At 48.6% G+C, this 15398-nt stretch overlaps 1 protein-coding gene across 3 annotated transcripts; it reads left to right on the top strand.

Moving 5' to 3' along the window:
- Positions 1–3753: 3753 nt before the first annotated feature.
- Positions 3754–12688, top strand: Pigo (phosphatidylinositol glycan anchor biosynthesis class O). Of its 3 annotated transcripts, none has more exons than XM_041667798.1 (11): positions 3754–3778; positions 4490–5001; positions 6043–6186; positions 6371–6494; positions 6998–7157; positions 7623–7802; positions 8230–9757; positions 10206–10412; positions 10628–10845; positions 11540–11610; positions 11759–12688. In XM_041667798.1, the coding sequence occupies exons 2-11, from the start codon at positions 4491–4493 to the stop codon at positions 11886–11888; spliced, it is 3273 nt and encodes a 1090-aa protein (XP_041523732.1). In that variant the 5' UTR covers positions 3754–3778; position 4490; the 3' UTR covers positions 11889–12688. The 3 variants fall into 3 exon arrangements, with proteins under 3 accessions (XP_041523732.1, XP_041523731.1, XP_041523733.1); XM_041667797.1 differs by lacking the exon at positions 3754–3778 and adding an exon at positions 4132–4400; XM_041667799.1 differs by lacking the exons at positions 3754–3778; positions 11540–11610; positions 11759–12688 and adding an exon at positions 4132–4400 and having other exon boundaries at positions 10624–10814.
- Positions 12689–15398: the final 2710 nt, after the last annotated feature.

Below are 15398 nucleotides of genomic sequence, written 5' to 3' on the forward strand. Positions count from 1 at the left end.
TTCGAGACAGGGTTTCTCTGTGGTTTTGGAGCCTGTCCTGGAACTAGCTCTTGTAGACCAGGCTGGTCTCGAACTCACAGAGATCCGCCTGCCTCTGCCTCCCGAGTGCTGGGATTAAAGGCGTGCGCCACCACCGCCCGGCTCCAAGTAGAATGTTAAGATACCAACTAGGTCTAAAGAGTGGTTAAGAGATGGCCATGGCAATACATACCTAAAATCCCAGCAGGATTGTGAGTTCAAGGCCAGATTGAAGTACTTAGTGAGACCCTGTCTCAAAAGCAACAGCAATAAAGTTGAACCCTGGTGGCCTCTGCTTTCCCTGGAATACAAAATCAGGTAGGGAAGTAGACAGTGATAGAAAGTCATAAACCGGGCAGGTTACCAGGGGGCTAAAGCCTCTTGCTGTGCAAGCCAAATGACCTGGTTGGATCCCTGGAACCATGCAAAAGCTGGAAGAACCAGTTTCACAAACGGTGTTCTCTAACCCACACGCACACCGTGGCACATGCACACACATACAATCATCTTTAAGTCATAGTGCTCTGATGCAAGAACTAACGTGAGTTAGCTTGGGTTCCAGGAAACGTCAATGAAAATGACACCATAGCTCAAGATATGGTGATCTGGAAATGAAGTGTGTAAAATGCAGTGTGTAAATGCTGAGAGGCAGAGCACATCTGGCTTATAAACACAAGAGAAAGGAACTGCTGTGGCTGGGACAGGTAACAGAAACAAGAAGTAGCAACTGGATATATTTAACGGGAAAGGAAGAAGTACATTTGTAGGACTGTAGATAATCTGTAGATAAAGTGCCCCATATTTACTAAGAAACCAAAAGAAAATTGAGTTGTTTTCCTGCCAAGATACAACTCACATATACAAATTGCCCTTTTTGTTGTTCCTGGAGTTAGGCCCTCTGTGTAGTCCAGGCTGATCTTGTGGTATCCTGCTTTCACCTTTCAAGTGCTAACACAGGCATGTCCCGCCATGTTCAGCCAACTTACCCATTTTATGTATGTTAGACTTTTAGTTAGCTAACTGTTTTAGTTAGCTTACTGTTTTTGAGATAGCGTTTCGTGTGTCGCAGACTGGCCCCAAACTAGCTAGCTTCTACCTCTCAAGTGCTAGGATTGCAGATGTGTGCAACTATACCAGATGTTACGGAGCGCTGGAGATCTAACCCAGGGTTTTGTACATCTTCCATCAACCAATAAACCCAGTGGATTTTAATATACTTAGAGATTGTGTAAGCACACATTTAGAATGTAGACCCCTCCCTATGCACACTGCCGCATGTGCATGCCAGGTTTTGTTTATTCGCTAATGGAAATTTGTGTTTTGATCTTTTGGTAATTATAGATGCTAGTTTGGATGTTTACATATATGTGTTTTGGTTTTTGGAAAGAGGGTTTCTCTGTGTAGCCCTGGCTATCCTAGAACTTGCTCTGTAGACCAGGCTGACTTCAAGCTCACAGAGATCCACCTGTCTGCCTGTTAAGTGCTGGGATTAAAGGTGTGCACCACCACCTGGCACATACAGGTTTTTATTTAGATGTACTTTTATCCTGGTGTGTAGTTTCTCTTTGTTACTGTGATAAAGTGCTCTAGCAAAAACATCTAAAGGAGAAAGGTTATTTAGCAAACAATTTCAGATCACAGTCCATCGTGGCAGGAAAATCACAGCAGTAAGAACTGTGAAGAGACGGCTCAGTGGCTCAGAGCACATACTGCTCTTGTAGAAGACTAGAGTTCATTTCCCAGCCCCCACAGCAGGGGAACTGCAGCCTTACATAACTCCAGCTCCATCAGAATCCTACACGCCAACCTCCATGAGGCACATACTCACATACAAACACATATAACTAAAAATAAACTAAACAAAAAAACAAAAAAAAAACACAACAAATTTGAAGTAGTTTTATTGTTTTGTTTTTTGTAGCGGTCACATTACCTCTGTAATCAGAAGAGGACGACGAATGTATGCATTCGTAGCCTGCTTACTATTGGCCTACTCTTAGTCTGTTCAGGGTCCCCTGCCTAAGGAATGGTGCTGTCCACGGTGGACGTGTCTCCCCACCTCAGCTAACATAACCGAGGTAACCCCTACAGGCGCGTCCAGAAGCCCATCCCCCAGGTGACTTTAGGTTCTGTTGACAGTTACTATTAAGCATCACCCCTGGGTAGCTATGTAGGCGTGGAATTTCTGGGCAATACATCAGCTAAACCTTTTGAGAAGCTGCTGTGCCATTTCACAGTTCTGCCCGTGTGTGAAGGCTCCAGTTTCTGCACATCCTTGCTAGTACTTGTCACCATCTTCTTCCTCCTTGTTGTGGGTCTCTGTTGGCACAGGCTGGCCTTGAACATGTGGTGATCCTCCTCCCCGAGTCCTGGGATTACAAGCAAGCATTCCAGCTATTGTTTTCTTTGGTGTGCTAGGGACTGAACCCAGAGACTTGTGTATGCCAGTCCAGTACGCTACTGCTGAGATACATCCCTAGTCCAAACTAAGATAGTTAAAATGCCACTTCTAGCACCTCTCAGATGGCTAATGATGTTCTGAATCTTTCCATGTGTGATGGCTATGCGTATCCTTTTTAGAGAAATGTCTAGAGACCCACTGTTCATCTTTAAACTGCATTATTTGATTTTTATTAGATTTTTTATATGATGAGTGTTTTTGCTCACATGTATGGATATGTACCATATGTGTGCCTGGTGCCTTTGAGGTCAGAAGAGGGCTTTGGGTCTCTTGGAACTGGAGTTCTGAATGGTTTTGAGCCATCATGTGGTTGCTGGGAATTGAACTCAGGTCCTCTGTAAAAATAAGAGCTCTTAACCACTGATCCAACTTTCCAGCCCCTATTAATATATTTTTAAGATTCAGCTAACAGTTTTTTGTGTGCTACCACTGCCCGGCCAGCTAATAGTTTTGAGAGCAGTGATGATGGGCGGTGGTGGCGCACGCCTTTAATCCCAGCACTCGGGAGGCAGAGGCAGGCGGATCTCTGTGAGTTCGAGGCCAGCCTGGTCTACAAGAGCTAGTTCCAGGACAGGAACCAAAAAGTTACGGAGAAACCCTGTCTCGAAAATAAAAAAAAAAAAAAAAACAAAACAAACAAAAAACAAAAAACTGAGAGCAGTGATGAATGCTATCAACTGGAATCAGCTAAACACAGAGGAGAAAAAGGTCTTTCTCTTCCATGCCTCATGTGCATGTATCCATGTTTCTGTATGTGTGTGGAATAATCCTCCATCCTTATTCCACCTTACTCACTGAAGGAGGGTCTGGTAATTAAACTCAGAGCTTGCCAATATGAATAGTCTAGCTAACCAAATTTGACTCCAGAAGTGCTAACAAAAAATAGGCAGAGGCAGGTGGATTTCTGAGTTCGAGGCCAGCCTGGTCTACATAAGTTCCACAACAGTCAAAGCTACATAATAGACCTTACTCAAAAAATGAACAAAAGACGGCTTAGTGATTAAGAGCAATTGCAGCATTTGGTACACTAATATATTCAGGTACACAAAACACATTCACATAAAATAAATGGATTAAAAAAAAAAGGGGGTTCCCTGAATTTGTTTTTCATGTTTATGTACACACCCGTCGTCCTCCCAATCCTCCCAACTCTTAAAACTTCGATCAAACTTGCTAGCCTTCCACCCTGGCGCCGGCCGGCAGGTGGCGATGAATCTCCCGTAGGGCGCTCTGTCCGACGTGCGCACCTCTGGTGTCAGGCTACAGGCACCGCCGCTGCACTTCCGGGCGCAGATCCAGGTGAGCCAAGGTCTCCCGAGAACCCTCTGTCCAGCCATCCCTAGTACAGGTGCCTCAGCTTGCTGCCGGGGTGCCCGGCACCAGAGTGAGCATGCTCATGTGTTGGCTGGGTTTCCACCGGAGGAGACAGGGCCGCCGGGACTCCTGTACCCCAGCTTAGCCCAACGGGCTCTAGACCGGGGCTCCTGGGGACGCCGGTCCTCGGTTTTCTGTTGATCCTGGCCGCCCGGAAGCGGCGCGTGACTCCTCCCCCTCGTCTCCTCCGCCCCCGCCAGGCGGCGCCGTTTACTCAATCCGGTTTTCCGTGTGGCTGCTTATCTATTAACATTGCCACCCTAGCAGTGTTTAGATAGTCCGAAGGGATTCATTGAAATGAATTGACAGAACCATCTACCAGCCGTTTGGAATAGTCTTGCTTCTAGACTGTAGTTTAATAGCATTAGATCTCCTGGTTGTATATGCCCAGGTTCTTGTGCTCACGTCCGGAGCCCGAAGCAATAGGTGTAGTGTGGGTTCCAGGTTGAGATCCAGAGTCTCTGCATCTCTCCCTCAGATGGTATGACTGGTAGAAACAGCTGGAATGAGTTGGCTATGAGTTGCTTATATCCTGAAGTTTATTGCAGTAAGTGGTTGTTGTTGGGTATTGTTTTGAGGGACAAAATATCCACTCTTTCTTTGCACCACAATGAAAGCTTTCCTCTTCTCTACCAGGATGCAGAAAGTCTCCGTGCTCCTCTTCTTAGCCTGGATCTGCTTTCTTTTCTACGCTGGCATTGCGCTCTTCACAAGTGGCTTCCTTCTCACCCGTTTGGAGCTCACCAACCAAAGCAGCTGCCAAGAGCCCCCTGGCCCTGGTTCCCAATCATGGGGGAGCCAAGGAAAATCTGGGGCCTGCTGGATGCCATCCCGGTTCTCCAGGGTTGTGTTGGTGCTGATAGACGCTCTGCGATTTGACTTTGCCCAGCCTCAGCGCTCACATGTGCCTGGGGAACGTCCTGTCTCCGTGCCTTTTCTGGGAAAATTAGGCTCCTTGCAGAGGATCCTAGAGAATAAACCCCACCATGCCCGACTATACCGATCTCAGGTGGATCCCCCCACGACCACCATGCAGCGTCTCAAAGCTCTCACCACTGGTTCCCTGCCTACCTTTATTGATGCTGGCAGTAACTTTGCCAGCCATGCTATAGTGGAAGATAATCTCATTAAGCAGCTCAACAGTGCAGGTCAGTATGTACCTCTTTGGAAGCCAGGCGTAACTGGCCTTTAGAAATTGGGGAGCCAGGACTTAGCGCACCCAGCTGTAAGTTTGACTACGGTGTAGGGAAACTGAGGAGTATAAATAGATGGGACCTTGCTTGTGGAGAACTCAAGAGATTTTTTTTTTTTTGTCCTTGATGAAGCTTCTAATATACACAAAATGTTTAACTCTTGGGCGCTCCCAATTAAGGAAGAAAAGAAGGCAGGAGTCTTGGCTTACAAGTGTGGAGAAAAGAATAGAGGTGTTCACTGACTGCTTGTGAAAAAAAAAATAGGTCAGAACATAATGCATATGCCTTTAATCCCAGCACTCAGGAGGCAGAGGCAAGAGGATCTCTTGAGTTCCAGATTAGCCTGGTCTGTATAGTGAGACCTGTCTCAAAGCAAGCAAACATATATGTCAGTAGAAACCCTAGGGACCAAGGAGTAGCACATCATTTTGTAGGAGTAGAATGTAGTCTAGGGGGAATGTGGTTGTCAGAGAAAGCTTGATGGGAAATTTTAGGTGATACTGAATGAATTCCTATACTTGGAGATGTATGGTTGGGATTCCTATTGGAACGCTGGGCAGTGGTGGCACACGCCTTTAATCCCAGCACTCGGAAGGCAGAGGCAGGTGGATCTCTGTGAGTTCAAGGCCAGCCTGGTCTACAAAGCTAGTTCCAGGACAGGCTCCAAAACTACAGAGAAACCCTGTCTCAAACAAACCAAAACAAAACAAAAAGAAAGACATTCCTATTGAATATGTGTGTATACATACATACACACACACACATACATAGCGTTCTATGTGCAAGTGCACATGCCATGGTCCGCATGGAGATAAGAGGTCAGCTTTAGAAGTTGATTCTCTCCTTCCACCATGTGAGTTCTGAGTCTTGAACTCAAGTTGTCAGAGTTGGTGGCAAGCACTTTGACCCACTGAGCTGTCGCACCTGCTCTCTGATGGGCTTTTTAGATCTTCTCTCATGCTCTCCCCTGCTCTGATTCCCCTCTTGTCTCTACAGGAAGACGTATCGTTTTCATGGGAGATGATACCTGGAAAGACCTTTTTCCTGGAGCGTTTTCCCAAGCGTTCTTCTTCTCCTCCTTCAATGTCAGAGACCTACACACAGTGGACAATGGCATCCTAGAACACCTCTATCCTACCAGTGAGCATGGGGAGAGAGCGCTTGGGGCCTCCCAACCCTGGAAGTCAGAGAGGGTGCTTTTAGTCTATGGATGCTGGCTGTGGCAGAGCCTGTGGCTGTCTCCCTGGGCATACAGGAATGCCAAGGCTGGGCTCGGGTGAGGAGTGGGCCTTGCTGCCCTGTGCTCAGTGTTCTCCCCTCGCAGTGGACAGCGGTGCCTGGGACGTGCTGATTGCTCACTTCCTGGGCGTGGATCATTGTGGTCACAAGCATGGCCCTCACCACCCTGAAATGGCCAAGAAACTTAGCCAGATGGACCAGGTGATCCAGTGAGTGTGGGATATTGGCCGGGGGAGTGGGTTTATGTTTGAGAATCTCAGGACATAGAATACTATGAGGAAAAACACCTTATTTGGAGCCTCTTTCCTGGATAAATGTATGTTTGCATGTATGTATGTATGTGTGTATGTATGTATATATGTGTAAGTATTTTGAGAGAGGGTCTCATTATATAGCTCTGACTGACCTGGAACTTGCAGTATAAAACAGATCAGGCTGGACTGAAACTCACGGAGATCCACCTGCCTCTGGCTTCCAAGTGCTGGGCTTAAAGGCATGCACTTTTGTGCTCTGGCTCTGAATTATTTTATACTTTTCCCCAAAACTTAGGAGCACCATCCATTTTGAATAACTTGGCTTGTGCTCTGGGCTACAGAGTTATGACTGAAGAGATGTCTTTTTGACTGTTATGGAAGTCAGTGGTGGGGCTGAATGGGCCCCAGAGGAGAGTCTTTATCTCTCCCTACCCTCTGACACATTTCTTGGCCCTCAGGGAACTTCTGGAACGTCTGGAGAATGACACACTGCTGGTGGTAGCTGGTGACCATGGGATGACCATGAATGGGGACCATGGAGGGGACAGTGAGCTGGAGGTCTCAGCTGCTCTCTTCCTGTACAGCCCCACCCCACTCTTCCCTACTGTCCCACCAGAGGTGAGGCCTGGTTGTACCTCTTCTGCTCTCTCCATATTGTGACCCCGTCTTTGTAGGCTCCCCAAACCACGATCTGGCCCCACTCTCATTTATTTTTATCTATTTGTGTGTGTGAGATATGTATGTGGTATATGTGCACATGTGTGTGCTGGTATGACTCATGTGTGCAAAGAGGCCGAAGGACATTGGGGATCCTGCTTTCGCATGCTCCACCTTCTTCCACTGACACAGGGTCTCTCACTGAGCCATCCTCGTGGCCAGAAATCCTGTCTGCCCACCACGGCACTAGGTTACAGACACGCATGGTCATGCCCAGTTTCCTACATGGATTCTGTGACCCAAACTCCAGTCCTTCTGTTTATGCAGCAAACGCTCTCACCCACTGGACCGTCTCTCCAGACTCTCCCTCCCACCATTCTTACCTAGGCCTGATGAACCCCCCTGATACATGTCCTTTCCTTCTAGGAGCCAGAGGTTATTCCTCAAGTCAGCCTTGTGCCCACACTGGCACTGCTGCTAGGCCTGCCCATCCCGTTTGGGAACATCGGAGAAGTGATAACTGAGCTGTTCTCAGGTGGCAACGACTCCCATCCTCAGGCCTCTGCTCTGGCCCAAGTCTCAGCTCTCTATATCAATGCCCAGCAGGTAGGTGAAAGGACTAGACTTGTGTGTGCTTAAGTATGAGGATGAAACACACCATTGTCCTTCCCATCCTCACCTCGCCTCCATAACATAGCTACGCCCTTCTCCCATCCTCGATAGAGTTTGGGCCCCAGGTTTCCAAGTACCTCTGTCCTTACCCCCGTCCTTACCCCCGTCCTTACCCCCGTCCTTACCCCCGTCCTTACCCCCGTCCTTACCCCTGTCCTTACCCCCGTCCTTACCCCCATCCTTACCCCCGTCCTTACCCCCGTCCTTACCCCCGTCCTTACCTCTGTCCTTACCCCCGTCCTTACCCCCATCCTTACCCCCGCCCTTACCTCTATCCTTACCCCCATCCTTACCCCTGTCCTTACCCCTGTCCCAGTTTCTATCCCTGACCTATTCCTGTTTGTTTGACCTTTCCTGCCAGGTGTCCCGATTTCTTCATACTTACGCAGCTGCTACTCAGGATCTCCAGGTTAAAGAGCTTCGTCAGCTGCAGCAGCTCTTCTCCAAGGCCTCTGCTAGCTACCAGCAGCTCCTGCAGGACTCCCAGGAGGCTGAGACATCGCTGAAGACGTTGACCACTGAGTTGCAGCGGTTCCTGCGGGGAGCTCGGGCCATATGCATCGAGTCTTGGGCCCGTTTCTCTCTGGTCCGAATGGCAGGGGGTGCTGCTCTCTTGGCTGCTGCCTGCTTTCTCTGTCTGCTTGCATCCCAGTTGGCAGTATCCCCAGGCTTTCCCTTCCGCCCGCTACTGCTAGTACCTGTAGCCTGGGGCCTAACTTGGGCCGTACTGTATGCTGGACTTGCAGTAACTGCAGGGTCAAAGGTGGATACAGTGGTTCTAGGGGCTGTAGCTGCAGCAGGGTCAATCTTCCCTTTTCTGTGGAAAGTGTGGGTTAGCTGGGGGTCCAGTAGGCCCCTGGTACCCCTACTCCCTGTCCCTGGACCTGTTCTCTTGCTCCTGCTCATTCGCTGGGCCACTTTCTTCTCTGATAGTTTTGTTGTTGCTGAGGCCAGGGCTACTCCCTTCCTTTTGGGCTCTCTCATCCTGTTCCTGGTTGCTCATCTTCACTGGGAGGGCCAGCTACTGCCACCTAAACTGCTTACCGTGTCCCGACTTGGCTCTTCTGCCCCAACAGGCCCTCCACGGCACAGTGGCACATATGCCCTGAGGCTTGGAATTGGGTTGCTTTTATGTACAAGGCTAGCTGGGCTTTTCCATCGCTGCCCTGAAGAGACACCTGCTTGCCACTCCTCTCCCTGGCTGAGTCCTTTGGCATCTATGGTGGGCGGTCGAGCCAAGAATTTGTGGTACGGAGCTTGCGTGGGGGCACTGGTGACTCTGTTAGTAGTTGTGCGCCTGTGGCTTCGCCGCTATGGTAATCTCAAGAGTCCTGAGCCGCCTGTGCTCTTCGTGCGCTGGGGGTTGCCCCTCATGGCACTAGGCACGGCTGCCTACTGGGCGTTGGCATCAGGGGCAGATGAAGCACCACCTCGTCTCCGGGCCCTGGTTTCTGGGGCGTCAGTTGTGCTGCCTCGGGCTGTGGTAGGACTGGCTGCCTCAGGGCTCGTGCTGCTGCTGTGGAGGCCTGTGACGGTGCTGGTCAAGGTTGGGGCTGGTGCTTCAAGGACCAGGACTATCCTCACTCCCTTCTCAGGTCCCCCTACTTCTCAGGCTGACCTAGATTATGTGGTCCCACAAATCTACCGCCACATGCAGGAAGAGTTCCAGGGCCGGCTAGAGAGGACCAAATCTCAGGGTCCTGTCACTGTAGCCGCGTACCAGTTGGGAAGTGTCTACTCCGCTGCGATGGTCACAGCCCTCATCCTTTTGGCCTTCCCGCTTCTGCTGTTGCATGCAGAGCGTGTCAGCCTCGTGTTCCTGCTCCTGTTTCTGCAGAGCTTCCTTCTCCTGCATCTGCTTGCTGCTGGGACATCAGTTACCACCACTGGTAAATACGAACCTTAGCCCTGATGCATCTTGCTTTGAGGCAGGTGTTTCTCACCTTGACCCACAGTCCCGCATCCCTGCAGTTGGGAAGATCTTCCTGATGTCCTCCCTTATCTGTTGTCACCATACTCGTCCCTCCCCACCCCCGAGAGGGGAGAGAGGGGTTTCAGAACTCACTTCTCAGAGAGATGCACTTCAGTCACAAACGTGATGCACTAAGAATATATTATGGCATGGTGAGCACTTCGTGAGGAAGAGAGAAGAAACCAAACACTATGATCTTGTGCTATAACTTGAAACACTGAGGCAATGAGAATAGCAATATTGACTGTAAGGAAGGTTGGGATAGCTTGTGACCGTGTACAACAGTTTGCTCAAGTACTCAGAGTGGATGGTCCCAGAAGAGAAGGCTATTGATGAGATGTAAAGAAACGCGTCTTTTCTTCTAGGTCCTTTTATTGTGCTGTGGCAGGCAGTCTCAGCGTGGGCCCTTCTGGCCACCCAGACCTTCTACTCCACTGGCCACCAGCCTGTCTTCTCAGCCATCCATTGGCATGCAGCGTTCGTGGGATTCCCAGAGGGTCATGGCTCTTCTACTTGGTTGCCTGCTTTAATGGTGGGAGCAAACACCTTTGCCTCCCACATCCTCTTTGCAGGTACCTCTTTCCTTTTCTCCCTAACTTCTGTTGACTCCAGATTTGTGGAAAGAAAGGGAAACTTTGAATCTGGAAGGGAGGATGCAGTTTTTGTTGGCTCATTGCAATCCCTTGGCCCTAAGCTCCCTGCAGCCCAAGCCATCTCGGGGTTGGGGAATCAGGCTGGGCTGGTCCCAGGGTCCTCCTTTGATGCCAGTCTTTCCTCCCGGAGGCAGTAGGTTGCCCACTGCTCCTGCTCTGGCCCTTCCTGTGTGAGAGTCAAGGGCCAAGGAAGAGGCAGCAGCTCTCAGGGACTGAAGCCGAAGCCAGAGTCAGGCCTGAGGAGGAGGAAGAGGAGCCACTGATGGAGATGCGCCTCCGGGATGCTCCGCATCACTTCAATGCAGCCCTGATGCAGCTTGGCCTCAAGTACCTCTTTGTCCTTGGAGTTCAGGTGGGTGCAGGGGAGACATAGGAGCTGATGACCTTTGCCCCAGTGCGCACTTTACAGTTTTTCTTAGTTTCAAATCCCTTGGGGAATGATCCCTGATGGAGGTTCAGATCAGTGAAGTGATTGCTCATTCAGACCTCAGAGGGCAGATTTGTACTGGCCTGGGCTTTGTTATTCCAATCCTGGATCATCTCTTCTCTGCTGTGTCTAGATCTGGGTCCTGTTCGTGGCCTGTCAGACATAATAGAAAAGTCGTGGGTATGGCCAGGATTCTCTTCCAGACTGATGCAAAGGCAGAGATGAGTTACTGATGTCTCCCTCTGCTGGAAGGCAGAACACTAATGTCAGCATTACAGACAGTGCGAAGTGACTGGTCCAAGTTCACAGGAATCAGTAGTTGAACCAGGACAAGAACTGGGTCTCCTAGCCGGGCGATGGTGGCACACGCCTTTAATCCCAGCACTCGGGAGGCAGAGGCAGGTGGATCTCTGTGAGTTCGAGGCCAGCCTGGTCTACAGAGCTAGTTCCAGGACAGGCTCCAAAGCCACAGAGAAACCCGGTCTCGAAAAAAATCAAAAAAAAAAAAAAAAGAACTGGGTCTCCTAACTCCCAACCCAGGGTGTTTTCCAATGGTATACACTGCTTTCCTCCTTTGCCTTGCTTCCTCCAAAGTAACTGCCCGCCTCTCTTCCCATAGATTCTAGCCTGTGCCTTGGCAGCTTTCATCCTCCGAAGGCATCTCATGGTCTGGAAGGTGTTTGCCCCAAAGTAAGTGGGTTTGCTTGAGAAGAAGTGGTGTGGAGGGAGAGACTTTGAGGAAACCATGGCTATCCTAAGTCGACAAGGTTTTGCGTCTTAAGAAAGGTATTCGACCTATTGTTACCTGTGTCCTGAAATACTCCATCTTTCTTCACAGGTTCATTTTTGAAGCCACTGGTTTCATTGTGAGCAGTGTGGGACTTCTCCTGGGCATAGCTTTGGTGATGCGAGTGGATGGCGCTGTGAGCTCCTGGTTCAGACGATTAGTTCTGGCTCAGCAGAGGTAGCCCAGGCCTTGCGTGTTGGCACCTGGCCATGGAGAGGGCTGAAGAATCATCTGGCCTGACCTGCACTGGTGCTGGATATTCTGCAAGAGAGACTCAGACACACCTCTTACCATCATGTAACCAGAGACTGCTTATCCTGGGACTTCATTCTATAATTCAGAATCACTGTGGAGCCTGAGCCCTCGCTCCTTGTTTGGATGCATCTGATGGACTACAGGGGTGATCCCCCAAGTGGAATCAAATAGCAGTGTAAATGTGTGTATCTAAGATGTGGAAGAGCTCGCCAAGTCAGCCTCCTCCCACCAAGCACCATTAGTTATGTCATCTTAGATGGGGTTTGCTGTACCCGAGAACTCTTTGTGAGAAACTGTCTGGGTTCTTCCCAAATGTTCTAGTCATCCCATTTGTCCTGCGTCCTCCTTGTTTGTTTGGTTTTGGTCATTCTGTGCTTTAACTGATAGCAGAGAAGAAAAGCCCAGCATCGTGAAACACACAGACGTCTGTGTCTGAAGCCTTAAGCAGCACTGTTTCTTCCTCTGGTTCCTTTCCCTCCCACGGCCGTAGAAGCCTCTCTCTAGTTTTTAGCCCATGTCACCTTTATTACATCTACCTGCCTATTGATTATTCCCAACTTAAAGCCAAAATGAAATGAATGTAATGCATCTTTTTTAAAACAATCTCACTATGTATCTGCAGCTTGTAACTCAATGTGGAGTCGGCTAGCCTTGAAATCAGAGAGATCCACGTGCTTCTGCCTGCCAGAATAAAGGCGTGTGTCAGCACGCCTGGCTAATGATTCTCTTTTATGTTCATCCTGTGCCTCTGCACACATGTCGAGTTTAAAGTGTGACATTGTCCTGAAAATGTCCACCCGTGGACTTGGGAAGAGGCTCTGAAGAGAGGGAGGGGCTGGGACTGCCCTTGAGGTTTGTGTTCCAGTCAGGTGGAGATGGGGCTATGTGACAGATGAATAGATGTTAAAACGGGGACAGCTAGGTACAGTGACTGTGGTGTGAAAGAAAATGGCCCCTAAAAGGAATGGCACTATTAGGAAAGGGGGGCTTGTTGGAGGAAGTGTGTCACTGGGGTGGGCTTCCAGTTCCCTCAGTGTGACACTTTGTGTTGCCTGTAACATGTAGCACTCTCGGCTCCAGTACCAAGTCTGCCTCATGCTGCCACGCTCCCTACCTCTGAAACTAAGTAAGCCACCCCAATTAAATGTTTTCCATATAAGAGTTGTCATGGTCAAAGCGGTGGTGGCGCACGCCTTTAATCCCAGCACTCGGGAGGCAGAGGCAGGCGGATCTCTGTGAGTTCGAGACCAGCCTGGTCTACAAGAGCTAGTTCCAGGACAGGCTCCAAAACCACAGAGAAACCCTGTCTCGAAAATCAAAAAAAAAAAAAAAAGAAAAAAAAAGAAACCTTAACTAAGACAACTTGGTTCCAGGGCTATATGATGAGACCCTGTTGCTAAACAAACTTCATACAGTGAGAGTAATTTTTGTTTTATAATAGGCTTTCATTATATAGCCCATGATAGCCTGGAACTTCTGATTCCCCCTACTTTACCATCCTGAGTGCTAGGATATAGGCATGTGTACTATCATGACTACAAAATTCACCCTGTAGAAGTATGTATTTTTTTTAAGGTGTGTCGGGGTTGGGGGGTAGAGAGATGATGGCTTAGCAAGCAGAGTGAATTTGAACCCTGGTACTGACTCTCACAAGTTGTCCTCTGACCTCCTACACGTGTGCAGTTTCCATGGCCAAATAAAGAAGTAGAATGAAACTCCAGGAAAATTAAAAATTTCAAAAAAATAGTTGGGCAGTGGTGGCGCACGCCTTTAATCCCAGCACTTGGGAGGCAGAGGCAGGCAGATCTCTGTGAGTTCGAGACCAGCCTGGTCTACAAGAGCTAGTTCCAGGACAGGCTCCAAAACCACAGAGAAACCCTGTCTCGAAAAACCAAACAAATAAATAAATAAAATAAAAATAAAAATTTCAGGCTGAGAGATGGCTCAGGAGTTAAGAACACTGGCTGCTTTTCCAGAGGTCCTGAGTTTAATTCCCATGGACCAGATGGCAGTTCATAGCCATTTCTATAGTGGGATCTAATGCCCTCTTCTGGCATGCAGACAGAGTACATAAGATATATAAGTACACATATATATATCCAGCAAACAGGAGGCAAAAGCAGGATAGCTGCCACACATTAAAGGCCACTGGCGGCTGAAGAGATGGCTCAGAGGTTAAGAGGGCTGGCTGACTGTTCTTCCAGAGGACCTGAGTTCAATTTCCACCAACCACATGGTGGCTCACAACCATCTGTAATAAGATCTGGTGCCTTCTTCTGGCCTGCAGGAATACATGTATGAAGAGCACTGTATACATAATTAAATCTTTAAAAAAAAAGGCCATTGAATTGTCATATCAAGTTGTAGGCTACCCAGAGCTACAGAGTGAGACGACTGTCTCAGAAGACCAGAAAAAGTGCAGCGTTCAGTGGTCATAAGTATGTAATTAGCAAAGATGACAACTTTCAGTTCCAGAACAGTTCACCCTCATGGAAGCTCTGCGCCCAGGAAGTGCTCTCCTAACCATGGCAGTCTAGCCAAACAGCCAGTTTCTAGAACAGAAACCGTCCAGAGCAGTGGTTCTCAACCTTCCTAGTGCTGCAACCATTTAATACAATTCCTCATGTTGTAGTGACCCCCCACCCATAAAATTATTTTATTGCTACTTTATAACTGTAGTTTTGCTACTATTATAAATCATAATGTAAATATCTGTTTTCTGATGGCGACCCCTGTGAAAGGGTCATCCCACCTCCCAAAAAGATCAAGATCCACAGGTTGAGAACCCACTAGTCTAAAGGAATAAGGTAGAGTGTTGAGGGATATTTGATCACACTGTGGACCCAAAGATTGCGTCAGTTAAATAAAATCAACCTTGGACCAAGAGGTGGAGCCAGCAACTAGCTGACAGGAAGTACCAGAGAGAGTTGAGAGGGAGCCAGGAAATGGATAGAGAAAGGAACAGGAAGTAGTGAGATGAAACTTTGAGATGGAACTTTGAGCCTGGCAGGTTTTGTTTTTTGTTTTTCTTGTTTTTTTTTTTTTTTTTTTTTTTTGGGATAGAATAACAGAAGTCCTCTTTCTGAGACACTGGCTAAGGAGGAAGCTTGGCTGCTTGCTCCTCAGCCAACCTGAACTAGCACACGTACACATACACATGCACACACACACATACACATGTGCAAAAAACTGAAACACTTGGATAGAATGTTAGGATGGGAGCATAGGTCCCAGTCCCTCGCATCTATCCCAGCCCCCAGGCCTGGTCTGGACTTCAAATCCCAGCAGGCCAGTCACTTCTGGCTGTCCTGAAACTTGATTTATAGACCAAACTAGTAATGAACTCTTAAAGAAAGCCTGCCTCTGTCTATGGCACATTGGATTCAAAGGTGTGTGTCACCATGCAGATATGTCCAATCTTTTTATATTGTAACAA

This window comes from Microtus oregoni, unplaced genomic scaffold, assembly GCF_018167655.1.
Source record: "Microtus oregoni isolate MIOR12 unplaced genomic scaffold, Mior012 000017F_ref0000208, whole genome shotgun sequence".
In the NCBI taxonomy this organism is placed as follows: Eukaryota; Metazoa; Chordata; class Mammalia; order Rodentia; family Cricetidae; genus Microtus; species Microtus oregoni.